The 15769-nt window shown below is 46.1% G+C and overlaps 1 protein-coding gene across 1 annotated transcript in view; it reads left to right on the forward strand.

The window, feature by feature from the left end:
• The first annotated feature begins 9277 nt into the window (after positions 1-9277).
• UNC13B (unc-13 homolog B) overlaps positions 9278-15769 on the forward strand; it is a 219221-nt gene continuing 212729 nt past the window's right edge. The window contains exon 1 of the mRNA XM_064439130.1: positions 9278-9402. Within this exon, the coding sequence (XP_064295200.1) occupies positions 9381-9402 (22 nt within the window). The 5' untranslated portion in view covers positions 9278-9380. The remainder of the gene's footprint in view (positions 9403-15769) is intronic.

Here is a 15769-nt window from a genome sequence, read left to right on the forward strand (position 1 = left end):
ACCCACTAAGCATAGCAATGACACTTTCAGAGTTCATTTTCCCAGTTAGGGGGGTCTTACTGCTCCCACCTCAGCTCTATGAGCAGGCTCGCATCAGCATTTCCCCAAACAGCAGGAGGACCTCTGACTACCAGCAATATCCAAGCCACCCAGGCAACACTCATCCTACAGGCAGGCCATGTACAGTGGAGCTATTCCCCAAGCTCTGCCAATATTTAGTCTCCCACTGGCAAAGGAAACAGTCTTACTAATGACTAGAAGTCCTGAAAGCATCAAATAACTTAGAGCCAGGCTCCCTAAGGAAGAGGAATGGCATATGCTAGCGGTTACCTAATCATGGCCTAATTACCCAACTGGAATTTGGCCAGGATGCTGGGACTAAGAGCAGTACCCTAAGGAAAGGGTTGTAGGGTCTCTGGTAGGCGCATGCACCCGGGATCTTGGCTTTATACACTTAGCAGAAAGTGTAAGGGGACAGAAAGCATGCCTGGTACTGCCCAGAAATATTCTGGGCTAGGCAAATGTCATTTCAGGTAGGTTGTTTCTTCATAGTTTCCTATTTCTAAAGGTTAGACACCCACCTCCACCTCCTGGCAGGTCTTAGGCACTCCAACTGTTAGTTGGCAGGGGCAGGTTTTGGTCCGGTCCAGATGGGTGGGCCCCGAAATTAGCCTGTCATGCTCCTATCAGCTCATACTAGATGGATGTCACTACAGGCTGCATGGTTTCAGTGCTCAGATGTGGGAAGCTACACAAATGGTGACAGGGAATGGCATCTCAGCAGACCACGAAAGTTTGTTTCCCGCAGGTGATGGGTAGGATAGACCTGCGCTGCTCTCCAGCCCCTCCTACACCACCCTGCTTTCCGCTGCTACACCTGACCTGATCTCAGTGGCACTATTCTGTCACTGCCTTTTTCTCCTGGACTGTTTTGCTTTTGTATCCCTTTCCTCAGTGAGAAACACCAGTTACTTACTTAAGGCAAGACCTGGCAAACTCTTTACAGCATCAGGCTGTTAAAGGTATTGCCTGCAGCCATGCTCTGGTTGTAGGCTCTGAGAGAAGCTTCAGCAAAACCCTTCTTGGGCAGATGGGAAGAGATAAGAAAGGGAGGGAAATGTCAGCCCCGTGGTAATGCAGGCACTGTTCAGGGTGGAGATGGCAGCTGGAGGTGTTGGTGTCCCCCTGGATGGGTTCGGACAAGTCTCCCAGGTGAGCTGAGAGATAGCTGTTGTAGCATGCTGTATTGCAAAGGATACTGGGCATTATGGCAAGGCTCCGGGATGCCTGCCCCCGTGACCCACAGAAGAAATCCCCATGAGGTTAGCAGTTATAATCTAGTAACCAGGGACTTCTGAACCCTCAGATTTCACAGCTTGCTGCCAAGGCAGACCTTGACCATGGCAGGATGCTTGCAGATCCCTTATCACAGCCCCAGTGGTTAAACAACCATATCTGTGCTAGGCTATTTCTCTCCAACCTTTGCTGATTTTCCTAAGCAATTTTATGTAACCAGCTGGGTTGGATTTCCATTGGTATAGAGTAATGGCTTATTGCCCCTTTTTTGTTGTTTTATGATAGAAAAGAAAGTTGGAAGAGCAGTATTTCCCCCCCCCCCCCCTTTTTTTTTTAAAGTTCTTTTTATCCTCAACTCTTGGAAGAGGCTCAAAGAGCTTGTGAACAGTGTCTTTTCTGGTTGCAACATAAAATCATAATACCCAGCTCAAGAAACAGAGGAAATCTGGGATTGTTAGCTACAGTTTTGAGGTTTGCTTTTGTATTTGCTCTTTAGCATTTTATTTCAAAGATGCAGCAAGCAGTATAGAGAAATAGTCCCTAAATGACTTATCCTGTTCAAAAAGATGTTATTCAAGGTGTTCCTGGGGAAGATGTCAAGAGGATCCTCTCTTTTTCTTATTCTTTCAAACGCCGCTCTCTCAGACCTATCACCAGGGATACCAGGTGAAGTTCAGCAACACGCACATATTGGTAATGAAGAATTATGGTCCATAAAAACAACAGGTTCCAGGCTGTAATGCTACATCTCTGCAAGTTATCTTCACCTGCAGCTTGCTCTGTTTTTAAGGAAGCTGTGCCCCACAGCTGCCAGGTGGGCCGTATTGTGGACACAAGTAAAGTCGGGAGAGTTCTTAATTTTTTTGTTGTTTAAAAAGGGGGATTTGAGGAAGGAATGGGAAAAATCACAATCTGGGCAGAGAGATGCTTCCTAATTTTTAGTTACTACTTGTCTTAAACTGAAACAACCAGCAGCAGAGTGCTAGACATTGCAAGGGAGTTTAATGAAATGGATGAGCTTCTCTCATCTTTGCATTTTAAATTATTTGGAAAATGATTTTTCTAAATCATGTGGAAAAAGGGACAAAAAGGGGAATCAAAATGTGAACTAAAGAGATTCCTGGGTAAACCAGGGAGGCAGACAGAGTTGCAGAATGCTTGCTTTCTGCACACCCCTCCACAGAGGCTGGAGGCAGAAAGTGTTCACAACAGGGCTTTTATTCCGCTATCGCAGCTCTGAAAGCTTGATGTGTGTGTCCAAGGAGGCTGAGCCTGCCTGCCTGCCCGCCTGCCTACTTTCCCCCTGTTCTTCACATAGCAGGAAGGCACGGTACACATGCACACCGCTTGGACTCTAGTGCCTATGGAACAACTTAGCTGGCATGTTAAACAGCCTGTTTGCATAAGAAATGATCGGTCACTTGGCCACTTCTAGAGGGCTGGTGGCTTTAGTAGACTGTGGGAGGCTGGCCTTTCCCTGCAATGTACTTTATTGCTCTAGAGAGTAATTTTACAAGAGCACTATAAAAATCCTGACAAAAAACATGTTGCACATAAACACAGCTAAATGCCCTCCCATATTCTTCATGGGTCTCCCTGAGGCATTTTTTGTTTTCACACAGAATCCCCCTTCTCTCCATGCTTGCTCTCAGATAACAGAAACACTGTGACACGAAATCACACCAGAGAGAAGAAACTCTGGCCAGCTGCTCCGCAGCAAAGGGAGAGGGATCCAGTATCCCCAAGGGGTAACACAATTTCCCTGACACCTGTGATGCTCTTTGCTAGAAGTTGATTGACTCTGAAGAAGAGTTGTGAGAAGTTGACTCTGGTCTTGCAATGGTAAAGCAGGTCAAGCAGACAGAGGAGTCCTTTGTGGTCTCATGGGGATTCTTCCTCAGAGCCCATCCCTTTGGCTATATTTGCTGACAGCTTTAGCTTTGACATACAGCTCCTCTTTTATCTCTGACAAATGTTCCTCTTCAACGAATAAAAACTACAAAAGCAAGAGAAAAGCTATCCCCCTAGGCTTCTCTATTGAAGAATAACATCCAGCACTCCTCAAATGTCTGTTAGTGTGAATAGAACAAAAACTGAAGACACAGCTGCAAGGCAGGAAACAAGCCTGGGTGAGGTGAGGGGTTCTGCACCTTGCCAAGTTAAAAGTGACACCTCTTGGAAAGGCAAAATACCTGATTTCTTTAAAATAAAATAGTTATTCCCTCCCATTGTAGTAGGGAAGCCATGGCTAAATTTAAATGTGAATCCGGCCAAAATGGAGTGTGGAATAGCAGAATGGCTGTCACCTGTCCCTATTAAATCAGAAGGTGATCATCCCACAGAACTGCATGGATCAGTATAGCTAATCTGAGGCATCAGCGCTAGGAAATACTGGCCTGATCCTGACGTGACCTGCTGTGCACAATACATGCCATCCATACCTGAGAAGTGTTAAACAGAAAGAGCTACAAAACAGAAATCTGACAACCAGAGCCAGGGATCTCTGGACCACTCAGAAAAGATGCCTTTTTTTAAGGCTGGCAAAGCAAAATTAGAGAGGGGATGGGGCTGCTGCTCGTGGGCAAATACTAGGAAGAAAGAAACACTGTTTCAGCTGAAATGTGAAGCCGACAGAAGGATGAAAAATGTGAGCATGTTGGAGATGGTGGCTGCTGAGGCATTCCTGCAAAGCACCAGAGCAACGCCCCCAGCTGTCTGTGAAAGAGGCGGGGCTGGGGAAAAGGGCCAGAGTGACTGTAGGGACAGGGCTTTTGACCCCAGACATCTCTTCAGCCCTGTGTCCCCACACCCCTCGCTCCTGACTGCCAGATGGTAGGTATGTGTCAAGGGGGACATAGCTAAGGATAAAATGTGGCTGAGAATAAATACTGCTCAAAGGACAGTATTACTGCTCATGAGAAAGATCACTTCAATCTAAGGCAGAGACTTTCAGAGCACCTGAACATCCTTCAGCTCATGTATATGTTACAACACCTGCTTCTGGGAGGGTGGTGACAGCAGTAGTGATCATGCTGGCCAAGCTAGGAATCACTAGCAGAGAGCACCAGTCCTAGCACGCATGATCAGATCCCAGGAAAATATCCCCTGTCAGGGTCTATTTCACACAGACCCTGTGTTGCTGGCTTTGCTGCTCACTGCTTGGACAGTCAGAGATCCCATGCTGCACGTGTGTAGCCCTGGGTGTAGCCTGCAGTGCAATCCCACTGTACTGCTCAAGGACGAAGTGTCCTGATATGAACAAGAAAAGCTATGTTTGGGACAGCCAGGATGATTGCATGTGTACTGGTTTCACTTCTATGGGCTCCAGCACGAGTGGTTGAAAGACTTTTCTGCATAGCAGCTGTAATTGAAAGGTCAGTTCCCATGGAAGCTGCCCTCTTATGCAGAGTTTTTTTTTCCCCTGAGATGAAAGGATGCTTCTCGTCTCTCCAGCCTTTTGAACATGGATTTGTAATCTAAAAGCTGGCAGATCTCTTTGTGCTATATGTCTTAAATGGTTATGTAGTGACAATGTCCAAGCATTTCATTGACACTAACGTATTTATAATCAAGACACCCCTTATCTTTAATACCTCCTTCCTTAAAGAAATATCACAACCTCCATTTTGGGGATGAAAAATTAAAGCACAAAGACTAAACCTTACCCAAGGGCCCGTGCTATGGAGGGAAGAAAGCTAAACGGCTGCAGAGAGTTCCGGAGCGTGCCTAAAGGAAAGACTCAGTAGAGGGACTTCAGTGGCATGGTGGCAGGTTGAACAGGAAGGTTGGGTCTCTGATTCAAGAGGGAATTCAAATGATGCCACAGGTTAATGCCTTAAATTGCCAGACCACAGTCACTTCAGGTGTCACCAATCTTTAGGAAAAGCCAAGCCTTGGAGGCTGGAAAGCAGATGCCCCAGGTTGCAGCCTGAAGTTTGGCTGGTTGTTCGGTGGGGGCTCTTGCCCCTTGCTGTCCTGCAGGTGCAGAAGTCCTATCCATTCTCAGACCTTTAAAAATTCACAGATGTCATCCTGTTTGAGCATTTTTGAATATTAAAACCAACATTCTGGTTTACATGTAACTGAGAGGATCACAGGCTGCTTCCCTGCAAGTTTCAGCGCAGGTATATGGTATTCTTCAGCTGCTGTGCTGATTATTGGCTGTGATCCACTCCAGAGAAATCTGCAATTCAAGATGCTATTGAAATGGCTCCTGCACACAGGTAAGACACCACATAGTGTTGTGAAAAGGATCCTGTGATCCACTAGCTGTTCTGCACAAGTTGCATTTCATCAGGAAACAAACAGAGCAGAAGTGCCAGTGAAAGCCATTTCAGTAGCCTGGTACATTTACAGTCAAATCTGAGGGCTGCCTCTCAATATCAGAATATCAATGAACTGCTTAGTCTATATCCAGGACTCAGTTCCTGCCAACTGTCATAGGGTAAATGAAAAGCTTTTTTCCTTATCTTTAGAGCTTAGCCCCAAAAGCCAGGTCTGGGATGATTTTTTTTTTGTCAGTTGCATAACAGAAAAACGGTTTAACAAATCTAAACCCTTTGATTTAAAATAAAGCCCATGTGTGTTTGCTACACGCTGAGTTTCAGTCTGAGCCATTCACTAGCGGCAGAAACACAAAACTCAAAAAAGGCAGAAGAACAAGAAGAGGAGAAGAAAATGCAGTTTACTTAGACCACAAACACAGCTCCAGTATTGCTCTCTGAACAGTGAAACAATAGCAAATAGACAGGTATAAAACAGCTGGCAAGCTGCAGCGAGTTGAAGATCACCCATTTGTTACTTTGCTATCCAACAGCAGGTGAGCCAAGACCAACGGCTGGGGCCTGAGTATCCAGAGAAAATTAACTCTTGTTCTGCAGAGAGTGAAAATTGGTTATTGCTTTGGATTTGGCAGTAATGCCTCCCTCCTGTGTTTGCAGAGTACGTCAGTCTTTGTTCAGAGAGGCATATAGTTTTAGTGTGCGTGAAGGTTATTGCAGTGTGCTGGCTGCACTCTTTCTCCTCTTTAATTCAGTAAAATTCTTCATTAAAATAACACCCATGGCTGACAGAGTGTACTGCCTGTGTTACCAGAGCACGCTGTCAGCTGCAGAATTTAGATCCACACTGCCACAATAGGATTTGGCACTTTCCTTGTGGTTTGTATTTCCTTGTATTTGTGAACCTGGTGTTCCCTTGTGTGGATTTATAGAAACAGGCCTAGAAAGACTGGTCATCTTTAAGAGGTTGAGGACAGCATAGGAAGTGGTGTGGGTTTTTTTCCTTTTTTTAATTGCACTATTTTTTATCACTAAACTCTTTTTGTATTTGTTACAACAACGTCCAGAGGAAGAACTAGAAAAAATAACAGGAAGATGCATTTGAGGAGTGTCACTTCAGCTGGGAAAACCTAAGGAAGTCAACTTAAAGGAGCAAGCCTGATTTAGAAGAGGATAATTCCACTTTGCAAAAGTTTTGCATGGTCCCTCCTGCAGCCAATTTGAGTGGAAAGGAGAGGAGGGGTGGACAGACACACAAGTAATCACCGTGTTTGGGAATCGTGAGTTATACAAATGATGTCTTTTGATTAGATGAAGACTGGTATAACACTTGCATCTAATTATACCTCAGAACCGCAGGCAATTCATAACATCTGTGATAATCCCAGCCTTCACAGTTAGTGCAGGTAGCAAGATATCTCATCCTGGCTACAAGATACTTAGCTGATTGTGTGCTTGCTAATAACACATTACTGTGATTTTAAAATGAGTATGACATCATCTGCCCTTGATGAGATAATTTTTGTATTATGTTAGCATTTACAAGCTGTGGGCAAGATAAGGACTTGCTGTGCCAGGTGCTGTGTGACACACTAGGTGACAATCACGGCCTCAAAGGCTTTAATTTTTAAATTAGGACAGGCAGAGCAATGGGGCCTGGCAAAGGGAGGAGAGCAGTCATGGCGGGATTGTGTGGTTATGGCAAAGATTAGCTCATGCACAGTTTAAGAGTTTTAATTTAGCAACAAGGCTGCAAAGGAAGATGGGAAAAAAGCCATCAGAACCGCTCAGGGACCCTCAGGCAGATCTTCTGCTGCTGAAAAGCTCTGAGGCTCCGACGAATGCAGAGGAGCAATGGAGATGTGAAAGGGCCGAGGATCTGGCATCCTACCCTAAGATATGTGCGAGATAAATAATAAAGGACTTTTTAGAGCAAAACTCTAATGTCCTCTGAAGTTAACTGAAAAGCCAGTGTTGTGCCCGGCTCACCGGTGGGGCAGGCTTTGATGACGTACAGCCAAAATGCAGAGGTTGGTATGCCAGAGCCCTTACAGTCTGCCACTGCTAGGCTTGAATAACACATAAAGCACAACAGAACTTTCAAGGAGTTCAGGAGCATTTGAGCAGCACTGAAGCCAGTTCAGGGGCGAGAAAAGGAGATTCCTTCCCTGCCTGGCTCAGCACTGGTGCTTGCACCTCCCTGCACCGACAGTGGGCATTCACAGTGCTAAGTGGAAGTGATCCCAGTCCCTTGAGACTGCCTCTGGTTAACACCTTTAGCACTCATTCTGCTTGTTTGTTTGCAGGAACATCATGGTTTGTCCTTTCAAGTCATCCTTCCTGGTATCTCAGAGAAGCTTTACATATATTTTTTACATATTTCCTTGGCTGATACACCTCTGTGCAGCAAACTTAAGGGCAATAAAACACGCTGTGCTGGACAGGGCAGAAAATGTCTTTCCTGTCTAGGCCTGAATTTTGGGAAGGTTTGTTTTGTCTTTGAAACATCCAGCTAGGTATCGTGTCCTCTACCTTCCGTGTAGACTTCTGAGTTGTTCTAAACATTAATGGAATAGCAATCACATTATAAGACACTTTGCTGTTGAATTTCAGTTTCAGAAATGATTTGCTTCTCTTTGGATCCTCTGTCTGGAACCAGAAGCACATTCTGCAGTGTTATGGTTATTTATAGGTTGGGATGAAGTTGCACTAAAAGCATTAGAGGCCAACAGAGAAAACTCCTAAAGCCAGGCTCAAGGGAGACCAAAGAGTTGTTCTTCATGCAACAGGCCGCAGACCTGTGAAACACCTTATCAGAATATGAGGATGGAAGGACTTGGCAGGGGCCTGAGGAAGGCTAGACAAGCAGAGAGGTGGATTGAGGCTGCACAGACACATCAGGAAACCCACAGAGCTGGAAGGGGACCGAAGGAGGAATTAACGGCATAATCACACCGGGTTGTCCTGCTCCTGCTCTTCCCAAAGTGTCTGCTTACAGCTTTTGCTATGTAGGGGGCGATGGGTGGCTGTGGCTGTGCATCAGTTGAGCTGCTCATGGTGACAAACCAGAGTCTGTTCCAGGGTGGGTGGCGTGTAAACGGTGGGAACGACTCCTGCGAAGATGCAGGCAGGATGGTGTGTGGCTAGTAAGTACTCTTACCGCACAGGAGTGAAACAAAAGTGAGAAAAGCAGAAAAACAAAGAGGTGAATTTGCAAAAAATTGCCTCTATTTTTTTTTTGCACATGCCAAAAAATTTTTGAAAATCTTTTGCAAAAAATCGCAAAATCTTGCAAAGGCCAAAACCTGCAAATCCTGCAAAAGAAGACCCAAAAGCTCCCTCACCGACCAAGCAGAGCCCTCCTTTGCTCAGGTAGGGCCACCTCCGAGCCGGGGTCAGTCAGCGGGAGGGGACCAGGGCGCTGCCCCGCAGCCTGCGGGCGGGCGCCCCCGCACCTCTCCACCCACAGGCGACGCCCCGGACCGCCCTTAGTTAGGCGGGACAACTAGCTAACTAACCAGCACCTAACTAACAACCGGAGGCGTGTGGCCCCCCCCGCCCCCGTCAGGCCTGTGACCTCCGCGGGGACCCGCCCGCCGTTGCCGTGGTGACGGGGCGGGGGGGAGGCGGTGGCGCCCCCTGTCGGCCGCCGCGGGGTGCGTGCGTGCACCGCCCCGCCCCTCCCCTCAGCGGGGCGGCCCCGCTGCCCGCCCTGCCCGTCCGCCCTCCCCGTGCTATCGGGGCGGCATGAGGAGAGCTGGGGGCGGCCGGAGGGGCCGCAGCTGAGGCGCGGCCACCGCCGCCATGTCGCTGCTGTGCGTGAGAGGTGAGTGGGGGGGGGGGCGGGAGGCGGCGGGGAGCGGGGCGGGGGGCGGCCGGTCGGTGCCGGCCGCCCGCACCCTCCCGCCCCGGGGGTCTCCCGCCTCGGGGGTCTCCCGCCTCGCCACCCGTGGGGAGAGGCGTGGGGGGGGGGCAAACCCGCCGGTCGCCCAGGGGAAGGGCCGCGCCCCACGCAGCCGCCTCCGGAGGTAGCGGTCAGCCGGCACCCCGCGTCCCGAGTGAGGGGAGCACAGCTGGCGGGCTGCGCGGCGGGGTGGAGCGTGGGCCCGTCTCGTTTTAAACTCTCGGATCGAGTCCGTCGGAAGCGGGGACGGACGTCCCGGTGACCTCCTGGCTGAGCCCGCGCTCCGGCCAGGGCGGGCGAGCCGCCGTGCCCCGCAGCGGCAACATGGGTGGGGGCCACAGCTGGCCTCGGGTGGGCGCATCCACCTGCACCCCAAGCCCAGGCCGTGCAATGTCCGCCCCGGCGCTGCCGGGGGTCGCGGGCGGCGTTGGGAGCGAGGGGAGGCGCGGTCCCACCCGGTGCCCCAACTCCCGTAGCGAGGAGGAGCCGTCTTTCAGCTTCGTAGTTTGTTTGGACACGAGTTGAAACGCTGTCGCTGAGTGAAGCGGCGCTCGCAGGAAGCCGGTTGCTGTGGCTGGCTTTACTGTCAGTTTTCACTCTCCGTATACTCGCCTATAACATGCATGATTCCTTCAGATACCTCACCAATTATCTTCTCATCCTGCCAGCAAGCCCTGCTCCCTTGCTGAACAAGTTACCAAAAGGCAGCACTTTTTCATGCAGCCAGGATTATAATGCTGGTGGCTTGCTCTCAATCTCTACTTTTCATTTCCTTGCTCTTTCATGCCAAAAAAAAAAAAAAAAAGAAAAGAATCCCTGGAGAAAGCCATCTGCCAGGACTCATGCTACTGGGACGTGTCTCACGTCAGCATTCTGCACTGGGCACTGTGATCACAGGGTGTCCCCGGACGCCAGCTGTGCCATGCAGCTTAAAAGTGTAGTTTTAATGTTCTCAACTCCTTTGCCAGGTATGATAAAAAAACTGGCATGACTGTGGTGGTGATAGCTCAGCTCTTCTCTCACTCACATCGGTCGACTTGGTAACAGCTCTTCATCTAGCTGTTCGCCACCTTTTTGAATCAAAATCCATGTTTTGATGATGGTGTTAATAAAAAGATGCCAGCAGAGTATCTCAAGTGTGCATTATTTTGGGGAGAGGGCTGTTTTTGCAGGAGAGCATTTTTAAATGCAGTTTCAACCCTTTTATTAAACATAATTGTGTTTACAACATTTACAAGTACAAAGTTTATCTTAAAAATGTTTTTGATGCAGTTCTGTGTAAACTCTGAAGTGCATGTAGTACCTCTGTTAGACTTGTCCATTTTCAAGGCTTTGCCAGAATGTCATCATTGAAGCTGATTCTTGTAAGCTCAAGGATGCTTACAGGTTATAGGTGCTTTTTCATATTTTTGGTGGTTCATCCTCAAAATGTTCTCAGGCTGTCCAGTAAAGAAAAGTGGGTTTGATGCCACTTGGAGCTGACTGTGTTAAAGATGTATTTACACCCCATGTAGAAGAGTAGTGAAAGCACATGAACTGGATGATTGAGTTACTGAAACGGTCTCCCTTTTCAGGGTGTTAAGTCTTGGTCTGTATAGTCTTTGGGACAAAAGCATTTCAGCAGCCTGGAAGAAGCCTGCTGTTATGTTTGGCTTATTCTTTAGTTATGTGTTAAAGAGCTAAAGAAGAAACTTGAGGTGGCTGGTGACTGTGTGTGATGGAGAATTATTGTGAAAATTATCTTTCATTTCCATCTGCGGTGCTAAGACTGTAGAAAATACCAGCAGTAATTTAGATAGGGGATACTGAGAAACTTTATTATAAGAATGCAGAATATAGTCAATTTACTAAACTTGAAGCAACATGTTTTGTGAAGTAGCCATGATGGGAAAAACGAGCTGGTGAGATCTCACAAGTATGAACCATGAAACATAAAAGGGAAGCGTGCTGAGGTAGAGCAGTCTGCAAAACAAAACGGATACCAGGAGCTGAGATAAAAGAATAACTTTTGGGGCAAGGAGAAGAAAGCTCTATTAACTGTTACTTATTTAAAAAAAAAAAATTTACACTTTTCTTGCATTTTCCCTTTCCACTGAAATGAACTAATCTTGCTGAGAAAGCAGTGTAGCTGTTAATAAGAAACTTGGAAAAGCTGCTCTTTTTTTTCCCCCCATTAAAAATGCTGCACATGTAAGACTGCATAGTAACATGGGGTTGGATGTTGTAGACCTGAGATTAAAAAAAGCAAGACAATAAAAAAACCCTGTGAAATAAATGTAGGCGACTGGGACACTGTTAATAGCCTCTGAATTGCAGTTTAACAGATAAAGGGAAATGTGGAAAAAACCCTAAGTGGCAGTATAACAAGAAGCCTGGCAGCCAGAAAGATAGTGTTGTAATTCATAGATTTATTTTTTTCCTCCTTGAATTACGCACATTAATAATATTTTAATGAATGGCTAATCTAAAACAGTGCACGCCAAACATGTCTGAGTGGTGCCTTTGTTCCTGAAAGAACAGCCAACATACATGGCTTCTTGATCTCATGTTTGGCGGTATGTTTCTTTTACCTTTTCATCTCACAAAACAAATCAGGGTTTGGGTTTGGGGTTTTTTTTCAGCATCATTGAGCTGTATGTGCCATAGGAGTACCTGACAGAAAATCTGAGCTCAGAGGAATTGTGAGCCTGGGCTCACCCACAAGTGTTGAGAGGATACGTGAAGTGAGCCAGTGCTAACAGGCAGTTGCAGGAGCAAATTAAGGGATCCTTTGGGAGCAGGGAGGTATGCAGAGGGTGTAAGTGAAGTGAAGGAGAAAACAAATCCTGAATATTACATGACTGAGGCTTTTAGAGGAGACTTCTTTGTGTTTTGCACTTAAGCAGTAGAATCAAAAGAGATTGCATGGACTCCTGTTCAGGGCAGCTGTGTCTGGATTATGTCTGATAATCTTCACTTGGCATAGTTTGCTTTATTAGTTTGCATTTAGTGTTGTATTTGTGAAAATAGCACATACTAAAACTAATCCCGGTGAAGCAGTCCAGTTTTTCACATCAGTCTTGCATCATTTAATTTCTTGGCCTTTTCTTTGAAGTCTTGATTTTTACCTCAGATCTCAATTAAATTTCTTCTTCTGACCTTTCTCTCTTCTCAGGATAGAAATAACTGCTATCCCAGCAGGGCTGGCAAGGGTCAGAGCAAAGGAGGGCCCTACTGAGACTGGATCACCCGGTCACAGGTGCTCTGTCATCGGTTCCTTTGCTCTGTTTGCATCATTGTCCTGAGATGTACTTCAGGCCTTTTCACTTGCTCACTTTTACTGCATCTTACTGTGTCCCCAGCTCTTGCTGTCTCTAGATAATGATGATTCTCTTCTAGTTTTCTTCCTCCCTGCTTTATACCAGCTAATGCTGTGTCTTCACAGACAGCTTAACAGTGTAAAGGCTGGGAGACCTGGGTTTGTCCAGCCTGGAGAAGACTGGGGGGGATCTTGTCAATGCTTATAAATATCTGAAAGGTGGGTGTCAAGAGAATGGGGCTGGAGTCTTTTCAGTGGTGCCCAGCGACAGGCCAAGGGGTCAATGGGCACAAGCTGGAACACGGGAAGTTCCACTTAAACATGAGGAAAAACTTCTTCCCTGTGAGGGTGGCAGAGCAGGGGCACAGGCTGCCCAGGGAGGTTGTGGGGTCCCTTCCCTGGAGACATTCAAACCCCGCCTGGACACAGTCCTGTGCCCCCTGCTCTGGGTGTGCCTGCTCAAGCAGGGGGTTGGATGAGATGATTTCCACAGGTCCCTTCCAATCCCTGCCGTTCTGTGACTCAGTGTCTGTGTGAGATTTGGCTGCCTGAAGTATATAGGAGATTGAATTAGGTGATCTCTTCTGGTCTTGCACTCTAAAATTTTAAGTTGCTGGCTGCTGTGTGAAATGACACTGTCTGGAAGTTAGGGATGTTGTTTTTTTGCCTACTGTTTGTCTTGCTGCTGCTCTGAAGAGTTAGAAAGCTTGCTTATTTTGTGACATTTTTGGTTTGTTAGAATAACGGGAGTGCTGGAATACTGCTCAGTGAACTTAACTGCACATCCCTGTGTTGCCAGCACAATTCAGCTTCTAGTATCTGCCCACCGAATTAAACTCCGTTGATATCCAAGTGAAAGAATCAAACAGGGAAAATAGAAATAGATATTAACGGTAGCAGAAAGGAATATATGTTCACCTTGTGGAGTACTTGGAAATACTCATAACTAGAAGTCCTATAGTCAAATGTCAGGGCTTTTTCTTTGTGTTTAAAGGATTTTTTTCCCCTGATGCAATAGCCTCAACTTACCTCGGTGTTTTCTGTAAGGCTGAATGCAGTGTCTCCAGCATTTTGTCTCAAAGGTGGAGGTCTTGAGCTGGAGCTCCCTACATTGCACACTTGTGAACAGGACTCTTAGCAATAGGGTGGTTGTATTGCTCTGTTGTGACAGTATTCTGAAATGGTTGCAGAACTGAAAAAAATACTCTGCCTGTCTTTGTGTAGATCAAAGTGGAAAAGAACAGAATTGGACTCTAAAAGCAGCAGCAGAAGTTCAGGTTATAAAGGTAGGGTATTAATAAAAATATAATGCTTCATGAAGAATTTCCTGCGAATGTGTTATAAACTCCTTTTCTCTAGCTGCAGTTAGTCAGGAAGCTGCCAATAGTGTTGGAACAAAATAAAATGCATTAGAAACTTGGATAAAAACACTAAGATAATAGTCTTTGCTTCTAATGGAGCTTCTTTGCACTGAGTCTTAAGTTTGGGGTTTGTAAAGCTGTAATTAGCGGCTTAACTGGAGAAAAAACTTGAACTTTCAAGCTTCAGTTGTTAAGTAATAGGAATGTTTAAAACATACAAACTGCATTTGGCTTGTGAGGCTTGGGAGGGGTCATTAATTTTCCTGCTTCAAACCCTCACTCCTTTGGCTTTCGACTCTGTTACTGCAGAAGTTTCAACAAACAACGTGGAGCCTTTTTTTCAGTATTTAGGGACTGAAAGCTACTTGAACAACCCCCCGCCCTGCCCCCGCGTGATTTTGTAGTGGGATTGAGGAAGTGTACAATGTTGCTTCCTGAATTTGAATAGCATCTGCTTTCTTCTGGCTCACTTGGTGTCCTCTCAGTTGACGCCTTCAGTTTGGGATCTACCAGGTCAAACTTATTAAAGTTGTTATTAACATACTGTTTTAATATGCAGCAAACTGCTAGATTTAATCCAAGTGCTGAAAAGTCCTCATTTTGAACTGTAGCAGTCTGAGACCCAGTTGCACTTTACACATTCGCATATAAAATCCAAGCAAATGAAACTGCTTTTCTAAATCCAGGACCTTGCTTCAAATGTTTGACTTGGAGGCATGTGAAATGCATACGTCTGATGGCAAATGGTCCTCCTATAAATTTTCTTTTAAATTTCCTTCTGCATATTTTTTTATGCCTTATGATCAAATTTTACTCCATGTTTTGAAAAATAGTTTAATCACTTGGTGAAAGCTGTTCTCGGTGCTCTTCCAGGAGAGCTTAAACCAGAGTGATGTGCCTAATAGCTTTTGCTTTTTCATCCAGACAATTCATTGTGTTGTCTTGCAAACAAATTGGGAGCTGCTGTGAGGATGTGTAGGGTCTTCCCTTACTCTGCCTCTTTGATAGGTTAAACCTTATTAGCACCTGGCATTTTCTTGGTGTGGAAATAGGTGGAAGCAACTTGTTATACGTGTCTCTTGTTAGGTAGAAGGGCTTCTGGAGCCCGTAGTTTGAATGGTTTCTCTGTAGCATTTGCATTTGCTCTTCTGACTGTACTTCTCAAGTTTATGCAGAAATGAAAATTGGATTTAATATTCTTGTGTTGATCTCGTCATCATTAAATGGAGAACAAAAATCTGCTTTGTTCCTACTGCCAGCTCGTGCTTATCTGTGCATGCATTAGCCATCTTTGCCAAGGACTTTGCTGAAGTAATGTTTGCTTGTCTACTGTGACCTGTAGCATTTGGCAGATGCTTCCTGTGGTACGGATTCCTATTCTATAGGTATATCCTGGCTGTTTGGATCAGATCTCTCTGCATTTAGCAGGATTTCAGATGGATTTTCTTTTCTCTTAGGCTCTCCTTCTACCTGACTAGGCTGCTGTGCATAATGCTTCTTTGATTATCTGCCTTTTCACTGACTTTTGTGTCCTGCTTGGTTTTGTATAAAGGACAAATGCCTAGTCCAGGAGTGAAAATGTTGAAACATGGCAGGCGTTAATTTGATCATGACTGATCTCTCAAGTGGC

Source organism: Phalacrocorax carbo, chromosome Z (genome assembly GCF_963921805.1).
Source record: "Phalacrocorax carbo chromosome Z, bPhaCar2.1, whole genome shotgun sequence".
Lineage (NCBI taxonomy): Eukaryota > Metazoa > Chordata > Aves > Suliformes > Phalacrocoracidae > Phalacrocorax > Phalacrocorax carbo.